This window comes from Lycium barbarum, chromosome 6 (genome assembly GCF_019175385.1).
Source record: "Lycium barbarum isolate Lr01 chromosome 6, ASM1917538v2, whole genome shotgun sequence".
NCBI lineage: Eukaryota > Viridiplantae > Streptophyta > Magnoliopsida > Solanales > Solanaceae > Lycium > Lycium barbarum.
In genome coordinates, this window is record NC_083342.1 from 107,351,271 (window position 1) to 107,378,577 (window position 27,307).

The 27,307-nt window shown below is 35.9% G+C and overlaps 3 protein-coding genes across 5 annotated transcripts; all 3 read left to right on the top strand.

Annotated features, from left to right (window-relative positions):
- Positions 1 to 5,168: 5,168 nt before the first annotated feature.
- Positions 5,169 to 10,444, top strand: LOC132645301 (uncharacterized). Its single transcript, XM_060362211.1, has 3 exons — positions 5,169 to 5,490; positions 9,031 to 9,386; positions 9,572 to 10,444. Exons 1-3 carry the CDS (start codon positions 5,409 to 5,411, stop codon positions 10,154 to 10,156), a joined length of 1,023 nt encoding a protein of 340 aa, XP_060218194.1. The 5' UTR covers positions 5,169 to 5,408; the 3' UTR covers positions 10,157 to 10,444.
- A 3,590-nt stretch (positions 10,445 to 14,034) lies between these two features.
- Positions 14,035 to 15,199, top strand: LOC132645304 (pathogenesis-related protein PR-4A). The gene is made up of 2 exons (XM_060362215.1): positions 14,035 to 14,348; positions 14,821 to 15,199. Exons 1-2 carry the CDS (start codon positions 14,082 to 14,084, stop codon positions 14,989 to 14,991), a joined length of 438 nt encoding a protein of 145 aa, XP_060218198.1. The 5' UTR covers positions 14,035 to 14,081; the 3' UTR covers positions 14,992 to 15,199.
- A 642-nt stretch (positions 15,200 to 15,841) lies between these two features.
- LOC132645302 (PRA1 family protein F2-like) lies at positions 15,842 to 20,010 on the top strand. Of its 3 annotated transcripts, none has more exons than XM_060362214.1 (2): positions 15,842 to 16,772; positions 19,425 to 20,010. In XM_060362214.1, the coding sequence occupies exon 1, from the start codon at positions 15,972 to 15,974 to the stop codon at positions 16,611 to 16,613; it is 642 nt and encodes a 213-aa protein (XP_060218197.1). In that variant the 5' UTR covers positions 15,842 to 15,971; the 3' UTR covers positions 16,614 to 16,772; positions 19,425 to 20,010. The 3 variants fall into 3 exon arrangements, with proteins under 3 accessions (XP_060218197.1, XP_060218196.1, XP_060218195.1); XM_060362213.1 differs by lacking the exon at positions 19,425 to 20,010 and adding an exon at positions 19,259 to 19,418; XM_060362212.1 differs by lacking the exon at positions 19,425 to 20,010 and adding an exon at positions 17,032 to 17,498.
- The last annotated feature ends 7,297 nt before the right edge of the window (positions 20,011 to 27,307 follow it).

Consider the following 27,307-nt stretch of genomic DNA (forward strand, 5'->3'; position numbering starts at 1 on the left):
TCATTCGCCTAATACCATGAGGTTTGTGATTCGAATTCCGGCTTAGTAAAAAAAAACAAAAATCGCAAGGCAGAATTTCGTAGCAAAATTAGGCCTATTCGAGCAAAAGTTAGGCTTTAAGGCAGAGTTTTGCAAAATTCCAACTGAGTGAAAAAATTTTTGCTAAACTCTGCCTTAATTAAGTAGAGTTTGCAGTCAAGCCTGATCAGGTAGAGCTTGATTGCAAACTCTACTTAAGACAGAGTTTTAAACTCTGCCTGAAGGTAGCAAACTCTGCCTTGCTAATCCAAACTCTACCTTACGATTTTTTTTTAATTTTGGACTGAGCAGGAATTCGAACTCGAAACCAAGAAGTTTTTAGAAAGGACAAAAATTAAAGACCACTAATTTGAGAGGAAAAAAATTAAAGACCACCCCCAAATAAGGAATATCGTTCAAATTGTCCCACACTAATTAGCAGGTATTAAAATATAAGAACCATTATATGATATAAACGATAATCATTTTTTGCAGTGAATAACAATGCAAAGATCGTCATGCAGTGAGTAACAATATAGAAATTGTCACGCAACATTTATCTGTATAAAATAATCTCCTTCAGTCTCAATTCGTGGCACGGTTTCTTTTTAGTATGTTCAAAGGAGAATTTAATCTTTATATATTTAAAAATAACTTAACTTTAAAATTCTCATTTACCCTTAATAAGATGATCGTTAGCTACACAAATGTCTAGCTGTGAGTTTTTTAGATCATAACTTTTAAAAGTTTTTGTTTTCTCTTAAACTTTGCGCCGACCCACATAAATTGGGAAATATATAGGGAGTATATAAATGTCGCGTGAGTTATGCTGGTCTTAATAATGAAAAGAATTTTATTTCATAAATCAGATATCTTATTAATTTTTTAACCTAAAATAAGATTTTTTTAATTAATAATATGTATTATGAAACTAACTACAAGACGAATTAAAATTTATTTATGAAGTAAAAAGTGAAATTTAGTAATCAAATATACAAGTTAATGACGCTGAATAATGAAATAACAAACAAACTAAAAGTTAGAAAAAAATAATTTTCTCATATAAGTAATTTTATTAATAGCTTCAAAAACATAATTACATAATTGAGAATAAAATATATAATTTCTATATTAAAATTTAGAAAATATTTCGTTAATGGAAATCAAAACAAAATACATATAAGTGAAAGAGATGGTGAAACTTCAAAGCACATAATATCAAAAAAAAAAAAATCATATAAGTGAAATTAAAATATTTTAATTATGCTTTAAATTTACTTTAATTACCATTTTTAGAATAAGATATAACTTAACTTAACTTAAGTTCATTAAGTATGGTTAAATGATTTTTAGACTTGAGGAAATAAATTACGCGTTTCGAAACTTACCATATTTCGTTCAGTAACAAATCAATTTTGTTAGTTTAGGAAACTCTTGCACCTCATCCTTTACAAAATCGGACAAGGTTACCGTGTATATGTTAATGTATATAATAGTGCGCTTAGTTACTCTCTTTACTACTCTCAATATATAGATCACCTTTCTTTCATTAGCAGTAGAGCTTAGGGTTACCACTTCTTGTTCATTGTTACATTAATCTGATCTCTAGAGTTTAGTTACTTATGGCGATGCTTTGTCATAATTCTCAGCCAAAAGTACTTCTTGGCACTGAGAATATGGCATATGGTAGGAAGAGGAAGATTTCAATAGATGATCATCATCATATTCTTATTGATGTTATGAAGTTGGAAAAAGATAACAAGATCCTTAGGGCCGCAATGTTGAAGAAACGGTACGCTAACGTGATCATCGAATCCCAACAACTAATTCTTGGTGAAGCGTTCGACGGGGAAGAGATGAAGAAGAAAGCTAAGCTATGGGAGAAACAGTTGCAAGAAGAGAAAGCCAAGTCACAGCGGAAAAAAGATAGAGAAGCGGCTCGAATTGCTATTGCAAGCATAAAAATGACAGTTGATTTTGATGATAGTCTTCAAGCCGGAAAAGAATTGTTGGCCATCATCGGTGCTGCAAGTCAATAGTAAATTAAAGAGTTTCATGTTTACTAGAAAAGAAAAAATATTTGTCAAGATATGTTGTTAGTAATTCAGTGTCTTTCTTTGCTTCTGTGAAACAAAATATCATATGTAAAAATATATGGGTACGGAGGAGTGCTGACTTGTGGTTTAAACAGATCACTGTTGATATTAATTTGTAGAATAATGTATAGTACTATTCTATTAGTTTAGTGCAGTACATGTTCTTATCGTTACTAATATTCTTGAAACAAATCATACAGGGAAATACCTGGTAATATTATTCCAGAAACCTTTAATATTCTTGAGCAATTTTCATATAATTTAAGCTATTTAACTAATCCCATCATATATCAGTTTCAATTTAGGCATATGAGTTATAGCGTTGCAGCTAGGCAGTTGATCCAGAGAAACTTTCCAAAAGGACTTCAAATTTTAGTTGGATTCAGTCTTTTGTCCAAGCCATAGCACTTTATTAATTAGAAGTTTCTGTTTCCTTAAAAATGTACAGTATATTGTTTGTGGTTGCATGTGTTACAGGGCCTAGAGGTCTTATAAGCTTGGCCAAGGGGTGATAAGAAGATGATGCCAGACAATTGATATGCATGTTTATTGTCACGGGCCGCCTCCTTCATAGTGTCATTGGTACACTAATGGCCCGTGCGGCGCCCGTAGTCCAGGCGGACTACGAGCCAGCCTAATGATAGTCCCAGGACCCATGGCACGACCTTGTGTCCATGGCTTCGGAGGCTTAGCTTCAGCGGTGCTTCTGGGTCGATGTCAAGGCCTTGGCCTTGCCTTGCTCGTATGCCCCTGTGGCATGTTTCATATGTTGGGTCTTCGCCTGCGCACATACCTGGGGTTGGCTACGGACATGACAGTCCCTCACCTGGTGCTGAGCGTCGCTGGTGCGCGCACAACCCAATCCTCAGGCTTGACACTGGTCTGGTGCCTGTGCACCTGGGCGGTGCGACGCCTGAGTAGGGCGACTCCTGAATCCTTGGCCGGTGTCATGTGTGTCCTTTGTAGTATGCCTATGATGAGGCTTTGCCAAATGTAGCCCTCGCGACATACTTCCATCTTGCATGGTGCAGCGTCGCCCCACGACTGCACGTCTAGGCCAACGGACCCTTGCTCGCTAGGCTGAACTGAGCCAAGCTCACAAGTCAACACACGAGGCTCTTAGGAGAGGTGCCTCGAGTGTTCAATCGGCACAAAGGGCTTTCTCATTCTCAAGGATAGCCCGCAGGGCATGGTCGATCCATACGTCAAGCCTCCGGCTCTTGTTGGGCGCCCAATGCTGGCCTGTGGCCGAGCGCCGCCCATAGAGTTGCGTAACTCGTATGGGTACCTAGGACCCTTTGGGGATGCCTAGGCAGGCCCTTGAGGTTGGCCCCCAAGGATGCTCACTTGGTGCGGCTTGATGGTGGCACGCACGGGGGAGGCTGGCTGAGCTGAGACACCTGTACCCCCCCTTATATATGCTTTAAAAATAAAAGCCCAAGTTTTAGCACTGGACATGATTCTGCCCGAGAATCATACTTGGTCTTTCTCAATGATCCGAGCTCCAAATGAGGCGCCGTCTGTTCCTAACTCTTTCTCTTGACTTCCTTCACTCCTCCATGAAGTTTCATCTCATTCCCATGCTCGTGGAACGCGATATGGCCTTAGGGAGCTTTGACACTGACACTGCTCCTTGGCTAAGTCAAGTCCTTAGGTAAATGATGTTCAAATGACGCCAAACGTGGTAAGCACATTCAATAAAATCCTAGGAAGGGTGTGTTCACCCGAAATCCCAAGATTCCATCCATAGCTTGGAAACGCTCGGGACTGACATTCAGGCTCGCACGGGGTCACTCGTGCGTCGACGACCCGTGGGCTCATCCCGGATGCTTGTGGAACTTCCTTGCTACTCTTAGGATATGCAATGGAGCATATCTATGATGATTGTGGACTCCCGTCCGTCGGCACCCATGTTGGTGCACGTCGCCCGCGCGGCCGATACTGCCTGTGGGCTGACACTGCCTGTGCGGCTGACACTCGTTTGGCCCGCTCAGGGCGCGCGAGGTTACGGGCGCCGAGGCACAATGAAGGCAGCCCGTAACATTATACATGGACTCGTTGAAGATAACATTTAATTTCTTGTAGCAACAAATATATGCCATCTTTCCATATCAATAGAATCCTGAAACCTTTTCTTTCGAGAGGGATATATAGCTAGCCTATAAAAGACATAGGAATTGGTCTGTTAATTAGATTTTACTTGTTCCTTTTGATAAGAAAAGGTAATTAAGAGGAGTAGAGGACATATGTATTGTAAGAACTAGACATTCACTGCGTTACTGAGTTTGAATGGGCAAGTTAGATTGAAAAAGAAGGGCCTAGAGGCATAAAGCAAGTACTTGTGTGTCCTCTATAGCTCTATAATATTTTAATTTGTTGTGGTGTACTAATAGCATTAAAACTGATGCAAAATGCCTATTTGAGCTAAGAGAGATATGAAATTATTTTCGTTCACATACTTAACATGAGAATATCAAATGTACGTCCTTTACGTGTTTTCTTAATTATTCTTACGGTATGTATATAACACCTAGTAATCCTATATCATGGTTATGATTTTCTGTTCTTGTGTATACTGTTTGTTTGATTTTGATTTCAATTTATCAGTTTTATGTTTTATTGCTTTTGAGAATATGAATTAGTGTAAATTGAATCGCTTCTAATATCATATCAAAAAAATTGAATTGAAAAAATCGAAACCGAACCGAACTTTAAAAAATTGAAACCGAAAGAACCGAACCGAACTAGTTTAGCTTGGTGTTCGGTGTCCACCTTCGAAAAACCGAAATCGAAATAGCCGAACCGAAATTTGATAAAACCGAACCGAAGAACCGAAGAACCGAACGCCCACCCCTACTCAAAAGGTCATATAAACTATCTAGCAAAGTCACGTTTCTTTTATTTATAACAGAAAAATCACTTAACTATGCTAATAACATTCAGCAATCAAATGTGTTACCAATAATTATCCTTTTCTTTTTAATAAAAATAAGTTTTTTTTTTTTTTTTTGTATATATATATATATAAAGTTTGCACTAGTAATGAAGATTTTTATCACAAACCAAATGAGCGCACAGAAAAGTAATTTTCTATGGTTTCGAGCCATGTGATCATGATCAATGAATTTATTGAATTTTATATGTCCTACAGATCTAATAATCCACAACTGATCCACCCATATTTGGTCCACTCTTTTCTTGACAAAAAGTGGAGGCAAACAAACAAAGCATAGCAAAATCCTAAAAATGAAATTGTGAACTGAACGAGCGTCTGCCACGTCAGCTCCGGCAACAATGAGATCCAGACCACCATTGACTCGTCGAAGATCACCTATTCATTATCCCCAAGATAACCCCATCTATCATCCTAATAATGGTACTCTTTATAACCCAATTTTCAATATCCTTTCCACTTTCCCTTAACTTGTCTGCTGTAGATTTTTTTTTTTTCTGTTTTGGTATATGGGTTTTTGTTTTCTAGTGTGTTTAGCTTGTTTTTGATCTGGGTTTCTGCTGAGAAGTGTGGAAGCTTTTGCATACTTTGTGATGGAAGAAATGAACTTTCTTGACACCCAAGGGTGTGGCGTAGTGGTTAATGAAGTGAGTTGAAAATCGTGCGGTCTCAGATTCAATTCCCAGTGATTTCTTCCCATCTGTCTGGACAGAGTTATTGGTACCTGTTGCTGGTGGGAGGTATCCTGTGGAATTAGTCGAGGTGCTTGCAAGCTGGCTCGGACACCATGGTTATCGAAAAAAGAAAAAGAAATGAACTTTCTTGATATCTGTTATGGGGTCTATAGTTAGCGAGTTCCAAGTTTTGTAATTTTTGCATTTCTAGCTCTCTACATTCTTGAGATCATCTATCTCGGGTGTTGTTATGATTGCTGCATAAATAGGTACAAATGTGGGTAAAGGTTTAGTGATGAAAATTCATGCCAGCAATGCTTAAGTCTTTTTGTTGGTATTACCGAAATACACTGCCAATAGGAGTATCGATGATTGACTAGGAAAGCGGGAGAGTATTTGATGAGGGACTACTTATTAGGAGAAAGGAAAATTCTTTGTTCTGACAGAAAGGGATACCTAAGAGACTTGAAAATTTCACTTTCATCGAGACCTGTTGGTCTTAGACATAGTTGTTAGATCATGATATGTATTGTGCATCAAGGTGACGGTTATTTGAATCGTGTATTGTGTTGAAATCGTATCATAAGATGCAAAACATACTAAAAGATACATAGAATTTACTGGTTTTGACAAACTGTTAAGTCGGTACTAGATCAGTCGAGTTGAGCTTTGTACACCTGTTGTTAGACCATTTACAGCTATAACCATTGATTAAATATATCTAGCGAGATAAAGGAGGTAATTATAGTTGCAATTGAACTTGTGAAATTGATCAAGGCACACATGTGATTAAGTTTCTTTTTCTGTCATCTGGTTTTAATTTGTTGGAGCCATTAGTTACTTTATTGAATCTATTGTTTGAAATGACGGGTCATGTTCATCTTTCGGTTTGTTGCAACCTTCCTATTCAGACCTGCTATAGACTTTGTTTTATCTTACAGTAGGGACCTGTCTCTTAATTTATGGGTCTAAACAAGCCAATCTAAATAAGCAAATTGCCATTTTAAGCGCTAATCCAACTAGGATGGTTGTTATGTTGAACTCTTTTGGAAAAGGGAGATAACTTTGAGTTAAGATGTGAGCTATGATGGCAAACGGAGATTATGTCAGTAAATGGTATTCTAATGTTAATGTGCATGCTCACTCCTTGTTGAAACAAAAATATTGGCTTATTTCGAGATTCAAGCATTATTAATCCTTATTATCGCTCCTTGCCCATGCAAAGACTCCTTTGGGGTGGGGGGTTTTTTGGTGGTGGTGGTGGTGGTGGTGGGGTGGGGGGGGGGGGGGATGGTGAGGTGAGATGAGAATGATATGAATAGCAGAATCTAAAAGAGGATCAGCTTGTCAGGGGAAAAAGTTCAAATAGAAAATATGATTTGCATGCACAGACCAAATTCTTTCACATTCTCTATCTCCATATTGTACTTCACATTGCGGGAGGTCGTTAATACTTATATCTCCTTATCGGAGGATTTTCTGTACTCTTTAGGAATTATATTTATCATGGAGCTAGCTCTAGAATAAGCTCACTGGATAAAAACTAAAAATGGTCTGTGCCACACTTTGTTTAGACATAGGTTTCATTGTAACGTTCCATTTTGTTGAAGAATTAAAATAGGGGATTGCAGAGCTAAAACTCATTCTTTTTCTTCCTCATCTCTTGCGTACTTCAGATTCCCCACCTCTCATGCTTATTTTAAGCTTATTAAAGGTTTGAAAACTTTCGAAGTGGTCCAACACATCACTTCAGCTATTGTTTAAGGCACATTTTGCTGTATAAGATTAGGTAAAGTGAGATTGATCAGATTGGCTTCTCTTTTGTATGCCCTTTTGTGGAACAAATTTCTACATGGTTCCTAGTCATTTAGTGCAACATTTATCTCAATTCATTTTTGATAAGGAAACTTTAATAAATGTTAGTATCTCATCTCTTGGTTTGATAAAGAAATACTTCTTTGAAAGCTGCTGGATTCATCAGCAGTTCAGCACTGACTCTAGAGTTAAACTTAATGCTCGGACTCATTCTGGCAAGGGGATGAATTATAGCAGAAAAATCATTATTTCATTACCTATAAAATTTTATTAGCCATTGTAAAAACCTTATATAGACGTTGCAAAAGAATGTCAGTGTTACATTCTATAGTTGTTTACCAATGGCTATGTTAGCTTCATATTGATACTGAAGATGTGTGTTAGCTTTGGCCATTTTTGATACCAAAAGTATATATGGACCTAAGATTCAGATTCCATCTCACCATAATCAACAAGTAAAATCATAGCAAGCTCATTAGTATGATTGTTTTAGTTGTAACTGTTTTGAGATGATGGGATGAAGGAACAGCAGTGCGTTTGACGGGGAAGAGATAACACATTGATGTTATTGGTTAGGGTTTCGCTTTTGATTTTGGGATAGAATCACATGGTCTGCATGTATTGAACCAATTCCATCCTTTTGTCGGGCCTTGATGCTTCTTTAACTTTTAGTTCTAAGTCCACTTTGCTAATTACTCTTTTCCTGCTAGGCTTGTAGTTGTATACTTCTATGTAGCATGCTTATACACATTCCGGTGAATTATTGACTTTTACATAACTTGTACTCACATAATCTTATACAGCAGGCATAATATATTTAAGTTGGAGTGGGAAATCTGAAATGATAGGGATAATTCTGACAAGCATAATCACTATTCGAGTATTTTTTTGATCAAGAAAGCAAAAAAGCAAGCATTCAGAAACAGTTTGAGTATTGTTTATATACAACCTATTGCGTATGCTTAACAGTGATGCCGTGGGTTGTCGTCGATATTACATTTATAAGTAGTTCTTCTAGCTAATGCTGGGCATAAGATTTTTGTTTCCTCTTTCTTGAGAACGTTGGATAGTGGAGAGTGCTTATACGAGGTCAAGCTAAATTTAACTGCTGTCACAGTTTTTGCGGTTTAGTCTTGTTTACTGCAAGTGTAATGTTAATTCTTGACTTCTTGTCCTTAGAGAAAGATATTAGAGAAAGATTTGTTTTCGATTATTTTGTCCCATGGGCCAATCTTCTCTGAATTTCATTTATGCGGGTTCATCAACCATCAGAGATTCCTTTCTTGTAATAAACACATAATAAAAATTTTGGTTTGTTGTTAAAGATCACTTGCATTTGTGTTTGTTGGCATCTTGCTCATTGTTTTAGTTGATTGATATGTCTGCATCAAACCGTGAAACCGAACATGTAAATACATCTGCCCATCTCCTAGCATTTTTTGTGCTTAACATTAAATTTTCTTGATTATTATAGGATTGGACCAAAATGACCTAGATAGTGGGGGAAGGAAGACAAAGCACAAGGGGAAAAATGTTGTATGGTCTCCGGCAATGGACAAGTGTCTGATTGAAGCACTTTCTATCCAAGCAAGAAATGGAAATAAAAATGACAAATGCTTCAATGAAAATGCATATAACGCTGCTTGTCTTGCTGTTAATACGCATTTCAGCTTGTCCTTAAATAATCAAAAGGTTGTTAATCGTCTAAAGACTATCAAAAAGAGGTACAGCATAATCAGGAATATCCTCAGTCAAGAAGGATTCTCTTGGAATCCAAATACAAATACAATAGACTGTGAAGATGATGATCTTTGGAAGAGATATGTTGCTGTAAGTTTTAGTTTGTCATGATCGCTTTATGTTCTATACGTTTTATTAATTCCTTTCTTTGTGTTTTGACGTTTCCCTTATCAATAGTAGTTTCGTACCTCTTTAAGTTCCATATAAAATACTTTAAGTTGTTCCGCTAGTCTGATGCCTTTAAATATTATCTAATTTATCTGGTATGTTATTAGGCACATCCTGATGCTAGGTCTTTCCGAGGGAAGCAGATAGCCATGTATGAAGAAATGAAAATCGTATGTGGAAATTATCAAGCTCCTAACCACTGGGCTAGAATGTCGGGCAAAGTGACTGGAAATCCAGTTATAGAGTGCAAGTATGAACAGGAATCTGCTTCATATCTATCAGCAAGTTCAGAGCATATGAACGATTCGGATGGAACGGAGACACAGTCATCTGCTAAAGAACCAGTATATACTGAAATGCTTGCTAATAATGAAGATGAAGAAGAGCCCGAAGCTCAACCTGAGGGTCAAGCTGCAAAACGGACTCGTAGCTCAGGGACTCTTCAAGATGCAATGTTGGCGATAGCTTCAAGCATCCAGCACTTAGCTGACACAATCGAGCAAAGCAAGCATGCCATTGACACCCCTGCTCTTTTGCAAGCTGTGATGGAAATCGAGGGTCTGGAAGAATCGAAGCAAATGTATGCTTTCGAGTTTTTGAATGAGGACCCTGTCAAAGCCAGGGCATTCATGGCATACAATAGAAGACTCAGAAGAATATATTTGTTTCGACTGTTTGAATGGTGGAGATAATGTTTTGATGGTCTATTCTACTTCTTGGTTCTCTCTTTTTGATGGATGAGTCCATTATATTTACTCTTTCACATTTTGTTGTGGAGTATTCACTGAAGAGAATGCTGCCCATACATAAGAAGTGTACCCATATTTAAGCTGGCACAGAATTGTACAGGAATGTTGTACTATGATTCTTGTGCTGCTTACTGAAAATTTTATCAAATAACTTGCAACTTTGTACCAGAAAAAATATGGTACCCTTTTGTTGTGAAGAAATTCCTTTTTGCGCTGGACCAGCGGATTCCACTTAGTGATGTGTACCATTTCATATTCCAATACTTGTTCTATTTTGTTATTTTCTTATTCTAATTATAAATTATTATCATGGTCAATATATTGTGAAAGCCCACTAATTAATTAGCTTCTTAATAAAAGATGGGATTATCTTTAGTCCCTTAATAATACTTCAATGCATTAAGAAACATACAAAACACGGATCTTATCCTCTTTCACTAGCAATCTTCCACTTTCAAAACCCATTAATCTTGTATTTAACATACATAGAAATTAGTGCATATAAGTGAAAGCGCATCTGCAAAAATATTGGTACATCCTTCTCCTTTATCGTTAAGCCATTTTATTGTAAAGTAAATGATAACTCCATATTATCTGTGTGATCAATACCGAATACATACATTTGTCAGATCATGTCAAAATTTAGCCTATGTTTTAAAGCTAAAGGTCAGGATCCTATTCAACATTGGTCAGATCTTACTCGACATCTAGTTTATGTTTTCATATCATCAAAATTTAGTCCTTGTCCTAAAGCTTTAATTAATTTGGTACCTACCTTGTAATCCAACGATATATACTTCACCCACTTTAGATGAATATTTCAGTATGGCTATGGATCACCCTGTAGTTAAAATTATCATTTCTAGTATGTACTCCACATGTTTCGAATTAAATGTAATTTTGTAAACTTACTGGTTTCTTTAGAATAAAGCAAAATTTGCTTAGAGAAAAGAAAAAAAAAAAAACATATCATGCATTCATGCATGTAATTCTTTTCGTATAAGATGTGTTTGAAACATTTCCATTTCATAAAAGTGCAAACTTTTGTTACCAGTGGAAAATGTCCCAATTATCTATCTTATTCCACACGGTCTTTTATCTCGTTTTCAACTGATCAACCATTGTAATTGGACATTTTCTTGGCGTTAGTCCTTTACCAGACAAAACAGCCTCTTGTTTCTCTGTATACGCGTACCCAAGAAGACTTTTCTTCAGCAGAAATGACCAAATTAAGGAACAGTTTTGTCCAAGTTCTAGACAAGATTTGAAAAATCAAATGGTGGGACTAGACTACATAGTAAAGAAATCGAAAAGTATTGAGCATATTCTGGAAAAGATCAGCGACATATTAAGATTTTTGTACTTGGTTCTATATGTCGATGCGTATGTATATTGAAAAGTATTTTGCAATTTAAAGCTTTTTAAATTTCAATTCATTTTCCACCTACTAACGTTCTAACAATATATATAACTGATTTCAATCATTTTTGAATTGGTCCAATCGATATATTAAAGTCTATGAAAAACTTCGCATTCATTTAAGGGCAAAAAACATTTAAGGGAAAATGACGATATTTTTTAGTTTTAAAAATATATCAATAGATTTGTTACAAAATCTATACGAATCAGGTAAATTAAAAGGAATTAAATAAAACACATTAAATATACTGTTTTTCTTATTTTATCCACTTTTCTCTCTCCATTCAAAATTAAGAGATATTGTTCCCTGATTTTCTCCAACTTTTGCTCTTTTATTTCATCTACTTTTCTCTCTCCATTCAAAATTAACAGATATTATTTCCTAATTTTCTCCAACTTTTACTCAAAAAGTCCATTCTAATCGGTATTTATTTATGTATAAAGTTCATACACCACAAAACATATATGTACAATTTATGTAGGCGATATGTATAACTGTATAAATTCGTTATAATTTTTACATATGAAACATGTATAAAAGTCGTATATATATTTTGATTATGATAAAGTACACTTGAATTGTATAAAATATTATCAAAGTATGTATAAATTTTGAGAAAATATGTATAATAAATTTGTAATTGATACAAACCAGATTCCATACAAAGTTCATACACTAGAAAATAAATATGTATAAATTTTTGTATGCAATATGTATAACTGTATAAATTCGTTATAATTTTTATGTATGAATTATGTGTAAAAGTTGTATGTATATTTTGATTATGATAAAGTACATATAAATTGTACAAAATCTGATCAAGGTATGTATAGATTATGAGAAAGTATATATGTATAATAAGTTTTCTGATTCATACAAACCATATTCCATACACATTTCATACACTAATTCATATCGAAAATTTATTCGCATTTCATACACATTGTACTGCATATATCCAAATGATATATAACATATTTCATACACATTTCATACATATCTTAGTTTTCAACATTGTTGAAAACTACAGTTTATATAATATATAAAGATTTCAAACACACAATGATCACACATATCTCAAAACGATACAAACCAATTTTTATATACAATTAATACACAGGTTAGTAACAAAAAAAATACTTTGTAATATTGGGTTGAAAATTTATTTTAGGAGAGAAGATGAGTTTTAGGTTTGGAAATGGTATCTATCATAGAAGGAGAGGGGGAGAGAGAGAGAGAGAAATCTTTTAAAAAAGAAGAAAAAGTTGATGGGTAACTATCCTAAAATTAAGTTCACATTTAAAATCATATTCTTTTCCTTAAAAAAGGCCTAAAATTGTGGGATCCTATTAAACCCAATTTTGTATACCTTGTAATTTTGTTGGTATATTTTGTAAATAAAAAAAAGTATTCTTATATTTTGTAATATAGAGTCCTAAGTAGTATTATTAGGTTATTTTCCCATTCATTTAAATTACATTCATGATAAGCAAAGAAATTAATGAAGAATTAATTCAGAGAATATGATAAAATCAAAGGCGGCGTTGCGCTTACATTAATAGCCGCATGTTTGGTTATTTATAAGAGAAAACATCATCTTTAATTTGGCCTAAACATTATTCAATAATAATAATAAAAGTGACTATTTTAACATGTGAACAGTGAACTATATGGATACTTTGCATTGATTTACATAGCGAATATATTTAGATGAATATATTAAGATTGAATTTCACTCAATAATCATACATTTAGGAATAAATTGACATGATATCAAAACACGTAACCAAATTAAGTTACTGGATGCGATAATATGAGAAATTTGAGAAGTATCCATGTGGTAAAGGAGGTTCGTTTTTTGTTCTTTTTTTTTAAAAAAAAAAAAATTAACTAAACGATATTCGAAATTTACCGATCTAATTAATCTGAATTTATGCCATAAATAAAAATCTACTATGGGAGATTTTAGCTGTAAGCTCATTCTGAGTTTCGTTCCTTCCCCACATGGTTTCTAGTTCTTGTTTTCTCGATCAAGACCGGTGGTTAAAATTGTTTGCTCATGGGCTCTAACTTAACTAGTTGATCTTTAATTACTTAACGGACCATTCGAGCCGTCCTTCGACATTTTCTTTTGACTCTTGTGGCTCCCAAACGAACTAAATAACCAAGTAAAAATGAGAACCTTTTAGTGTTACTTGCAATTCCAATTCAAATAGTAAGACGAAAAGATTGAAAAGTACGTTTTCCTAATAAATCCAAAAAGTATTAACTATGAGAGAGTTCCAGTCTTTCCACAACTAGTACATGAAATTAAGAACAAAGACTTTTCTACGTCAAGTGGCATGTACTGTCTATTCCCACGCTAGCTAGTTAGTTTCCTTATAAATAAGGCCTATTTATCCTTCACCATTAATTCACAGATCAAACCCACAAGAAATTAAAATCACAATGGAGAGAGTTAACAAGTTGTGTGTAGCATTTTTTATGATCAGCATGATGATTGCAATGGCCTCGGCACAGAGTGCTACTAACGTGAGAGCAACATACCATCTTTACAATCCGCAAAACATAAACTGGGATTTGAGAACAGCCAGCGCTTTCTGCGCTACTTGGGATGCTGACAAGCCTCTCGCTTGGCGCCAGAAGTATGGCTGGACCGCTTTTTGCGGTCCAGCTGGTCCTCGTGGCCAAGATTCATGCGGTAAATGCCTGAGGGTACGTATCTGTATAATTTTATACCATCAGATCACCTAAATGATATATAATTATGTACTATATAATTATCTAAAAGGGTATATTTTAATCACAAGCACACTTTATGCGTTTGAATTTAATGACAGGTTATACATTCATGGAATATAAGGTTCACAAAGAAACGTGAATTATTGTACGTAAAGTATTTGAAAGAGAAATTACTGAAACTTGTTAACGGTTTCAGCACATTTATTTAAACATATTAACTGCTTATTTATAAAATTAGCTTCACCAAGTGGTTTTTAGCACTTGATGCTTAGCACCTACATTAAATCAGCTAGTCCAGCTCTGAAAATACTTAATCTAGAATTATATGCCCAATCAAATTACCCCATGTATGGATGACTAATTTAAAAGTTTTTCTTATAAAAGATTATATAAAAAGATATGTATGTATGGTGAAGCTAAACGGCAAGTTAATGTGTTTGTGCAGGTGACAAACACAGGAACAGGAACACAAGCAACAGTGAGAATAGTAGATCAATGCAGCAATGGAGGACTTGATTTGGATGTGAACGTGTTTAACCAATTAGACACTAATGGATTGGGCAACCAGCAAGGCCACCTTACTGTCAACTACGAATTTGTCAACTGCAATGACTAAGCTACCTCTTCCACAAAATTAAAGCACCATCATCAATAATATAAACCACGATCGAGATTGATGTTTAGAATAAAAGGGACTGAGCTTTTAATAGTAGTATAATTTTATGAAAGCTTTACACCACGTACTTAATTGTATGCCATTCACGATTAATAGAATAAAGTTATTGCTAGTACTTAATACTATGAAGTGGATGAATACTTGTGTATGACTTGTTGTCTTGATTCTATTGCGTGGGCATTTCCCCTTTCCAAAGAATTGAAAGAAAAGAAAGTGTAAACATACTAGTAATTCTCTGGAAACACTAAGACAAGTACACAAATTACTACAGTTGAGGAATATTAATACTCCCTTCTCCAAAAGCATGAAGCCTTGAAATATGGATATCACTAAGACAATAAAAAATTTAAAATAAGTAAAAATAAGAGGGATATTTGAGGTGAGATTAGACTGATTGGTGCCCAAATAGAAAGAAAAAAATCAACTCTATTTGTGTCACTATAAGATTATCTCAGTATAAAATTAATTTTATACTTGTATTTTTCCCTAACTTATACTCATTTAAGCTATTCTCTTGTACTTGATATAACATGAAATCAAATTAAATACCGAAATCATAATATGGCTAATTTAAGTGCAATATTTTTTATATTATTATCCTTGCATAACTAACCGGAATTTTAAAAAACTAACTAATGAACCAAACGATCCTGTTTTAATTTTTTAAAGACTTTAATGATTCATATCACTTGGGGACATGTTGGCCGTAGTCGTGGACTGTTAAGATTATTTCTACTTTAGCTTAAACAAAGAAGAAGAAAAAAAAAAAAAAAAGAAACAGGACAATTCATCATCTAGCTGTCACCCACATCCTCCATTGTTGGTATAAAAGGTAAATAAAAAACACAACCAAAAGAGAAAATATGAAAGAAGGAATATACTGAATCAAAATCCTTCTTCAAATATTACACCAAATAGCCATGTCTGAAAATCTTTCCAATTATGGCACACTTCCAACATCCACGTCACCAACACCACCCCCACCGACCACCCATTCGGCCAGAAAACCACCTCGTCCACCTCTACCACCACTCCGACCACCACCACCACCACCACCACCACCCCCATCCAGATCCGAAACACCCACGCGCCGTCCATGGCGCGTGTTCTTCGATTACACCCTCATTTCCCTTCCTTACAACTACACCGAAGCCATGACGCGCGTGAGACGCAACCTTAACTACTTTCGCGTAAATTACGCTATGGTAATCCTCGTTATCCTCTTCATCAGCCTTGTTTACCATCCAATCTCAATGATCGTGTTCTTGGCTGTTTGTATAGCTTGGTTATACTATTTCCGTGAAGAACCAATCATAATTATGGGTACCCAATTGGATGATCGTCTTGTTTTGGTTGGTTTAGGGTTGGTTACTGTCATCGCCTTAGCGTTTACTCATGTGGGGGTTAATGTTTTGGTCGCTTTGATTATTGGGTTTCTTGTTTTGGGCCTACATGGGGCTTTAAGAGGAACTGAGGATTTGTTCTTGGATGAAAATGAGGCTGCTGAAGGTGGGTTGCTTTCGGTTGTAAGTGAAGAACAAATCAGGTCTAGTTATAGGTAGTGTATTAATGATATGGGAAATTTGAAAGAAGGGGTTTTTATAATTGTTCTTGGATTACATTGGGTGAAATGGGGGTGATGAGTTTGAGTGAAGGAACATTTCTAATTTTAGAGCAGATTTGTTGCTTGGAGGTGTTTGCCTACATAGATAGTCGAAAAGGTGATTCTTTTTTGCCCTCAACACTGGCTATGATTGCGAGTGTTACTTTGTTTTGATTATGATACAAATGAGGGTCGATCAAAGTGTTGCATTGTGTTCAATTAAAATTTTGGCTAGTTTTTTCTGAATCTATGTATCCATTAAGTAATCTTTAGGTCAATTTTTCATTGCCTATCCGAAAGAAGTTACATTCCTTCATTTATTTGCCTCCAATTATGATAACCATTAAGTAATCTCTATATAGTACATTCTACTGCAGCTTCAAATGATATGGGAAATCAGAAAGAAAGGATTTTTGATAATTGTTCTTGGATTACGTTTGGTGAAATGAGGGTGCTGAGTTTGAGTGAAGTAGTGGTTGCAAAGTGTAAACGTGCGAAGGAACATGCCTAATTTGTCTAATTTTGGAGCACATTTGTTGCTTGGAGGTGTCTGCCTATATAGATAGTCGAAAAGGTGATTCTTTTTTGCCTCAACCCTGTTTTCGAGATTTAGTGGAATAGGGGCTATGGATTGGGATTGTTACTTTGTTTTGATTGTGATACGAATGAGGGCCGATCAAAGTGCTGCATTGTACTCAATTAGAAATTTGGGTAATTTTTGCTGAATCTATGTATCCATTAAGTAATCTATAGGTCAATTTTTACAAATTTTCGTTGTCTATCCGTAAGGAAAAGTTATATTTCTTTATTGATTTGGCTCCAAGTATGATATCTTTTCTCTTGATATTTTGTTGTTTGGATATATAAAATCAGCAAATGTGAATGCAAGAAGGCGTGATCTTTACTTTTTACCTTCTTCTCAGGCTGTTATCCTGGTTCCTTGTTTCTTCATGTTCCCATTGTTATCCGTCTTTCTATCCGTTTGAACTTTTTAGGCTTCTATCTTACGATTTATTTATGCATAGCTAGTTCCTAATCTGATCCAGTAGCTCAACTTTGTGCCATTGGCATGTGTTTGCGGAGTTAGGTGTGTGATTTGCTATATATTGGCTGGATTATTTGCCTTTTACTCTGTTTCTGATAATTTGTCCCTTAGCTCTCTTTGTCTTGCCCTTCTCCTTTCCCCTTGCCAGTATTATAAGTAGTGTTCTTCGGTACCTATTAACATCTACACGAAGGCTCATGCAGATCTTCGAAGGAGTAAAGTGGATTGCTCTTGAAACCTTTGTAGTGGTTTCAGTATTCCCTTGGAATTGTAGATTGTGGATAATGATATCATTCATGTTTATATTTGCAGTCCTATTGTTTTACTACCGTGGGTTCTGAATTTGTGTCCTTATTTATTCCACTCAAGAGTCTAGTAAGCTGCTATCGATATCTAAGGACCACTCCCCAGACCAAAAAATATCACTTTATTTCTCATGGTTCACGCATGTATCTGTGTGATCACGAATATAAAATCTGATTGTCACGGTAGTTAGCAACTTGAACTAGGAAAAAAAAAAAAGAATAGGCTACTGTTTCATTTAAATATCATAGACCTGGCAGATCATTATCAAAATATCATAGACCTGAGAGCTCATAGCTGAAAATTCCAAGGCGTATGCAACACACTGGGAAATTTCTTGTTATGGCCTTTCAAGTTTTGTTAACCTTTTTTGTCTGTAACGTATCACACTCAGGGGAAGTTAACCTGATCAGTGTTGAGAAAGAAATCTAACCCTGTTGCTGTTTATGCTAATGTGGCCTTGCATATGCATGTCCCATGTTGAAGGAAATTACGAAATACATCTATATTCCAGTTTTTACCGTAATTTGCATCTGGTATCACCTTGGTGTATGAAGGAATATGCTTAGTTTTCCAGCATATCATACTCTTATTGAATAATCTAAATGTTGTGGCATGTCAATTAGACCAAAAGTAGCTGGAGTAGGGTATCAATTATGTATTTACATATTTGTGTCTAATTTGAGTACACATTTAAACCAGATGTTTTAGTAAATTTGAGTACACATTTGAACCAGATAGAATCATGTTTTAGTACCTTCTTTTTTGCAAATTAGGAAGATCCATAATATGTAGGCATCCCAGTGTACTTTGGAAGATATAAAGCAAGTACCTGGAGAAATGTTTTTTCTTGGTATGCCATATTCGGAGAATATCAGTTTGGAAGATGGTAACTTTATAAAAGTTTCGTCTTCTGTTACGGTTTTGATTTGTACGTCAATGTCATATTTAATTGACGTACAACTCTTCAGAAAGAACATTCACATCATGTAATTCCGTTGGTTAACATGATTTAATTTATGTGCTTAGTCTGTCAAATTTAGAGATTAGAGTAAGAGCTGTTATATACTCAAAGGGAGAGAAGGAATTACATTGAATGTTTTCCCAGAATATAGTAAAAAGTTGATCCTTTATGTCAGAGTGGCTTTATCAAATCAAAGCTCTGAATCCTCTGATATACTCAAAAGTTTGATATCTACTCTGACATAAATGCTCCATCAAATTAATGACTTTAACTAACTTATGGTTCCTGGCAGGCGCTTTATTTTGCTCGTCTGAACCCAGTGGTTTTCGTTTTTAGAATTACTGTTATGTTTTACATGATCATTCCGATAGCACCCTTGCTATTTCTTGCAACTGTTCCAGTCACACTGCTTATTTTCGGTGATTGTATTGGCGGTACTGTACTTTTGATTGTTCCAGTGGCACTGTACCTCTTTTGGCGACTGTTCTGGACTTCTGTTGATACCACACCTCATTTCCTGGACTCTCCAACAGTATCATGTCTCTGCCGTCCATCCATTCTTCTGGCCATTTTCCCAGCAACTTGGTCGACGAGCTGCAACTTACGGATTTGTCTAGCTTCCATGATTATCTGTTTTCTATATTTTAGAAGTAAATTGTAGTTAGTTTGCAGGGATGAATGGAGAAGGAAATCATCATTGGTTCTACCTCCTATTTCTCCTGAAGTATAGATCTTTTTCCCGAAGGATTAGAAAAAATGGACATTGATTTTAAAGGAAAGTATCAAAAGATTAGAAATGTTAAAATTTTAAGTTAGATATCGTCCCATGTTTGGCAAGTATTAAACTTGTATAGCATATTTGTATTTGACATCAATAAATAGGTATGCCTTGTATTTATCAAATTATCAAGTCGTCAATGCTATGTACATCTTAATTTTTCACAGCTACGTTAGCTGATGGAAGTGTACCAACAGATAGTTTATGTTCAAGCATGTATTATATTCTCTGGTGAATGCAAATACGCTCTTTCAAGGATCTGGCAATCAATGTTCCAAATGTGTCACCATTTTTCATGTTCTGTGTGCATTGCAAGCTAGTTACAGACGAACTTGATCAAGTTCGGTAATTCATTAGATCGGTTTGTTCACCATGGCTGGTTGAACCTCAATAGCAAGTACTTCAGTGCATTTACTAAAAACGAAATGGTAGCAACATTGTCATTGAGATTTCTTCTACTCCTTGCTGATGTATTTCCCCCCCATGTTGTGGCTTGCATAGAAGTGATATTTAGCAATGCTAGTGTTGCTCTGAATCCCATGTTTGATATTGCCTTCCTCACATGGCTATTGCTATATTACCTTTAAAGGATTGACCAGGAAATTGAACACAATTCTTGCTGAAGCTGCTCTTAACACATTCAAGTCTTAACAAATTCGTCATTGTGATATCAATGTTGCTCTACCCGAACCTTGAGGACAAGGTTCTTTTCGAGGATCGGAGTACTGTTGTGAACCAAGCTGGCTTCTATGGGCTAGAAGTGGTACACAAGACTGGTCCAGTTAAGATTATTGGGCCAAGTAAAATATTGAAATTTTTTATTTGGAATTCAGGCCCAATTAGAATTTGGTTAAAAGGGGCTGGGAGTTGGAAGGAACGGTTTATGCGTATTGTTGAGAAAAGTCTGTATTCCCTCATCCCTTTCATCTATCTATGCTCGTTACAGCGATTTCCCTTTCAGTTCATAAATTCCGTTGTAATTCCAGTAACAACTTAGTGAAATACATCAATAGCTTATTTGGTCTGAAATTCAGTTTGTTTCAGTGTATCTGGATTTTTCACAGCCACGTTAGCTGATGGCAGTGTACCAACATAGTTTATGTTCAAGCATGTATACATTGTATTATATTCACCAGATAGTTTATGTTCAAGCATGTATGCATTGTATTATATTCTCTGGTGAATGCAAATACGCTCTTTCGCACACTGTTACAATATATGTCACTGAAGGGTGATTTGCTTTGTAAACTTGAATCAAGCGTCATATATCTACAGGTTGTCAGGGTGTTTCAAAAAGGAATTAATTAAGGACGCAAGTGTGTGATCAGCCCATGTAACGATATCGGGGGTGAACTTTTCTAGGAGAGAGTTTGGTACTAACGATATCAGTTGTTAACAACTGATCAGTTCCCATCTTTCTTGGGCACTATGGTTCCTAAAATCCTATGACTTGTGGGAGTCATATAGGATTCGCTTGTTTTTTGCTGATTTGGTTTCATTTATTTCATGCTACATCTGAACTAGCTTTCATTCTAAAAGTTTATCACAACAGCTAAAAAATAGTTACATGTACCGATCCATAAAGGGTGGGATTGGCGCCCTGAAAATAAGTAACATTACCCGCTAGAACAAAGTTAAATACACGGAAAAAAAAATTACACTTAGTGTATTAAGTGTTAAATTCTTGATGAATAGAAATTACATGGGAAGCGTGTCTGCTAGTACCCCTCCAGTCTACCTTGTACAAGTATGGGTATATACTATGCAGGTAACGGTACGTGTATGACGACACATTGGCAATGTGATTGATGTGTTATCTACAAATACCAATCCGGTGATCAGCTTCAAATTAATGTAAACTAATGAGAACTTACAACTCTTCAGCACTGACTAATTTCTACATTGATATTTTGTTTCACAAAGAAAAAAAAAAGAACAAGAAATCGTAAGTGTCAACATATCATGACGGCAAAAATATAATCAATTCTACAGAAGACATACAAACTCCTTTCACCTACGATTTGTAGAACCAATGATGGCCAACAATTCTTTTTCGGCTTGAAGACCATCATCAAAATCAACTGTACGTTTCATGCTTGCAATAGTTATACGAGCCGCTTCTCTATCTTTTTGCCGCTGCGAGTTAGCTTTCTCTTCTTGCAACTGTTTGTCCCACAACTTAGCTTTCTTCTTCATCTCTTCCACATCGAACGCTTCACCAAGAATTAGTTGTTGGGATTTGATGATCATGCTAGCATACAGTTTCTTTAACATTGCAGCCCGAAGGACTTTGTTATCTTTTTCCAACTCCTTATTAACGTCAATAAGAATATGATGATCATTATTCGTCGAAATCTTCCTCTTTTTGCCGCATGCCACGTTCTTAGTTCCAAGAAGTACTTTTGGCTGAGAATTAAAAAGCAGCGCCACAATACCGTGATGATCATCCGTTGAGATTTTCCACTTCCTGCCACATACCATCTTCTCAGTGCCAACTAATTTTGGCCTAGAATTAAAAATCATTGCCATAACGTAATTAAAACGAGATCAGAATGTAACAATAAGTAGTAACCCTAAGCTCTACTGCTAATGAAAGAAAGATGATCGATATATTGAGAGTAGTAAAAAGAGTACTTAAGCACACTATTATATAGTACCGTTAACATAGACACGGCAACCGTTTCCGATTTTGTGTAGGACAAGGTACAATAAGAAAGTTTCCTAAAACTTTTATTTTTCATCGAGTTTCCTAAAACTTTTATTTTTTTCCACCGTGTTTCCTAAAACTAACAAAATTGCCGACTAACTAGTTACTCAACCAAATATGGAAACTTTCGAAACTCAATTAATTACTCATAGCTAAAATCATTTTACCATATTTTATTTTTTCACCTAAGATCATGTTATTGTAAATTCAAAGTACAGATAAAGTACTCTATTCCTTTTATGAATGTTAGAGTAACGTTATTTTTATGATTATTCTTTTAATATTAATAAATATATGTTAAGTTCACTCTCTTTCTTTCTCTATTAATTGGGCGTGTAGATCCTGCTTTCCACTAACGATCGAGATATTTTTAAATTGTAATTTAAATTATTTAAAACATAATAAGTAGAGAATCTTTAAGTATTTATTAAAAACCTACATCTTTTAATTTTTTTTTTGTATTATGTACATTAATTAAATATATATTTTAAAAGCTCTAACTTCTTTATATTCTCATTGTGTAAATATATATATTTTTGAGTTATCGTCACTATTAATAAATTACTTATATGAGAAAATTGTTTTTATTCTTGTTTATTTATCCGCTCGTCCATTCATTACATATGTTTGATTACGAAATTTCACTTTTTTTACTTCATAAATAAAATTCAATTTGTTCTCTATATATAGGTAGGTCCATAACATATACTATTAAAAAAAAATATTTTTGGTTAAAGCATAATCAATATGATACAATTCTGTATCACTAATAGGTCTGGTTTATGAAATGAAGCTATTTACATTAAGAAAACTAAATTATCTTACGCTAATAAAACGTTGCACGACAATTTTCAAATTGTCACGTCACTCTATGACAATATATGCGTTGTTATTCACAATTCAAGTGGAGAGGGTTCAAATTTCATTAGTTGCATAGTATCTTTTTCCCCTTTACCCACCCCTCCCCTGATGTAATAAATATATAAAGAGTACAAAAAGAAAGTATCACAAGTTCGGAAGGCTATTGTTGCCCAATTGGATAGTCTCAAAGTTAAAAGCATGTGACATCTAATTTCTTAATTAGCTAAGAATGCAATTTTGCATAAAATCCAGTTGTAGTTCTACACCACGTACAAGATGGTACTCACATATATTAAAATAAGAGAACACAAAAGCACTTGCTTTAGACCTCTAGGCCTTTTTTTTTTTCAATCTAACCTGCCACTCAGTATTGCAAGTGATTAGTGAATGTCTTCTTACTACTACAATATGAACTATTAGCTACATACCATCTTGGTGTCAACCCATTTTATTCTCATCTTAAAAAAAAAAAAAAAAAAAGCTTCGACTGTTTATGCTATATATATGTCCCCTGAATAATCCTTTATTCAAAAGGACAAGTCTACAATCCAAGAGCCACAGCATGCTTGAATAGTAACACATGCAACCACATTGTTGGGAAAGTAGGATAGTCATTTCCTTGGCGTTTACTTATGTGGGTCTCAACGTTTTGGTCGCTTTGATTATTAATTGGGTTTTTTTTTTTTGGGCCTGCACGGCGCGTCAAGAGGAACTAAGGACTTGTTCTTGGATGAGAATGAGGATGCTGAAGGTGGCCTAGTTATAGGCAGTGTATTTTAAGTCCCAGAGCTTGAATTTTGATTTTATTGCAGCTTCAAATAACAACAATAACAATATGTGTAATCCCACAAGATGTGATCTGGGAATTATTACAGCTTCAAATGATATGGGAAATCTGAAAGAAGAGAATTTTTATTTGAACAAGGTCTTTTACAACAAAATTAATCCAAGTTAGTTCTAAAAATCTTTAATGTAAGATTTGAAATGACGACGAAAAAATACGACTAAGCGAAACAGTAATAAGTAATTAAAATAGCCAAAAAAGGAGATATAGAAAAGCTCATTTGATCTCCGAATTGTTAGATATAATATGTATATAGAAAAGGAAAGCTCCGAGTTGTCAAAGTGAGTGCACGTAAATAGTAAGCTAATCGCAATGAACGTAGGATCAGTCAAAGTGTATTCCCTAGAGTTTCGACGGATTTACAAACCAGAGATTGAGGGGTACATATAGGTTTGACCTAGTTAACTAACTACCCCTAACCCCTAGCCATGTCATAGACGTTGTTGGCATGAAGGTCGCAAATTCTGGAAATGGGGTAAGTCACGATCCACCGAATATCGGAATGCATGGCTATCTCCAACTACTGATCTCCGGGCGTGTGAGCTGACTGTCTGATTTTCTGTATGCGGCATGTATCTGGAATGAGATTCGAGGCTCGAGCAACCTAGAACTAATTCGCACACCGTTCTGACTTTTCAGACACGAAAAATGGAATAAGTCATAATTCCCCGAAAATTGGGATGCGCGGCTATCTCCAACTGTCAATCTCCGGGTGTGTGAGCTGACTGTCCGATTTTGTGTACGTGGCACGTTTTCGGAATGAGATCCGAGACTAGAGCAACTAAGAATAATTCACACAGCATTCTGACTTTCTAAAGCACTCTCCGAATCATATGTTCATACTGATCTGATCCACTGTCGTCACGTGTCTCAATCTAATTGCTCGTCGATTTTGACCAATACAACTATGCTTCTGCAAATATAGGTTTTAAACCTTAGGCTCCACTGTTCGAAGCCAAAGTTACTGGAATATCACGACTTTATCATGGTCATTAGACACTAGATAAGCATTTAAATTTATTATAAATATCTTCAACTCCTACGTACTTCATCACTAATAGAAAATTTATAACCTACCACTGATGTAAAACAACAAAGGCAGGTAAAGCTGACTTACATTGCATTAAAAGTTTGTATTTATAATGGCTGAACTGTTCTACTACTTTTAAATTTTAAGTTCAACTAATATTGATCGATAAAAGAATTTTTACAGTATTAAATCATCTTCACTTGTTATAGCAAGTGACTGGATTTATTTTTAAGATAATTGTTTACCCCTAAAAGAGCAACAATTGAATTTGTACGCGGTTTAAAGGATACGTGACTTAAGCTTAATAACGAATGTGGAGAATTAGCAAGTGCGAGTAAAGAACGAAGGGAAAAAGCAAACAAAAATGGAGAGCCTGAGTTCGATATGGTGAATCCGGTGGGAGAAGATCCTTTTTCGGACTATTCTCCTTAGGTCCGATCAGGGAATTCCTTCCTCGGACTGTTGAGCGGCTAATTAAATCTTAGAACGGAACAAAATGATTGAAATATTGGGGCCTTGTATTTAACGAAGAGGAGCTTCTATTAGCCACTAGAATGTATTGTAGAGATTGTGATGCCCTCTAATGGAGCTGATACATGTTTAAATAGTATAAGAGTCCTACTCGAATTAGGAGGCACGATCCCTCACGTGGATAAATAGTTGCGATATAGTTGGACACGTCCGTTGGTGGCGCGATCTCCGGCGATAAATTAGGCGAAGATAGCTTTCTGCTTATTTGGGTTTATCCCATCGAACATTCTTCGGGTTCTATCTTATGGACTGTTTAGCTCGGTCTTACCCTCAGGTCGATTTCATGAACCTAATAATAAAACGGACCTTCGCCAAATTGAAGAGAATTAGGTTCTCACCGTACACAGATAGTCCCTCCATTTTTCAGAGTCAAGAAATGGAACCAGGAAATGGATCGAAGAGACCCTGTTATTCTCGTATTGAAACCCCACTACGATCGAGTAACCGCATACGATCGGGTAATCACCCGTGATCAGATAACCACCGATCGCGAGCCCGAGCATAGTAATGTTGTGTCGTTTCATGCTTTAGTAACTTGCATTCCGTAACTCCTTTGGTCTTCCATATTCTACAGTTACTAGAAGTTACTAGAAGTTTCTAGAAGATGCTAGAAGTCTCTTTAACTTCAACTTCCTCCCTATATAAAGCCATGCATAGCATCACTTCTTAATACTTTAAAAACTTTGGCCTGGCTCTGTTTTAAGATGTCTTCTCCTTCATTGTTGTTAACCGACGTTGTTTATTCTCATATCTCTCCCACATCCCCCACCGAACCAACTCCCGAACCTTCCGTCATGACTGACCTCGAACTTCAAGCGGCCGAAATCTCTCTGGATCGGTTCAATTTCGAGGATGATTGTAAGGTTGGCCATCACTACAACCATGTGAGGAAGTTTGCATCCTTGGTTACCGAAGATACAGTCCCTAGGGTTCGACGAGAATGCGACCTAGGCGCCAGTGTGGAGATTTTTCCTGTCGGGCAGAGAGTACAGATTGATCACCACATCCCAAGTTATTCCCTTGTGTATACTTACCTATTCGCCATCGGATTTACGCTCCCAATTCCTCAAGTGATTGAGGATATGTGACGATGTTATCGCATTTGTGTATGGCAAATTGCTCCTCAAGTGTGGTGACTCATTTATTGCATCGAGTTTCTAGTTGGTATGGCCGGAATCCCGTTTACTTTGAACCATCTAATCCATATTTACATACCTCGGGTCATTCGTAGGGGTATTATACACTTGATCCCACGGGGCCTTCGGGGCCTAATTGACCCCGAGGATGACTATGATCGGGGATGGTTACATCGATTCGTCATTATGAGAACAACCCAATTGCAACGTGCTAACACCGTTCCTTTACCGGAAGAATGGAATCCCGGACCAATTGTTGTTGAACCCGAGCTCCTGCCTGGGATATTCGAGTGGTTGACCTCTGTGTTGGGCGCTGCCGAGCACGTAGGCCGATCCTGGAGAGACTTAGGCCCGATCGTGTGGAGGGCCAAGAATCATGGTAAATTTCGATCCTTCATATGTATTCTACTTTGTACATACGTTCTCATTTTCTTGTTTCTCATGTCAGGGCTTC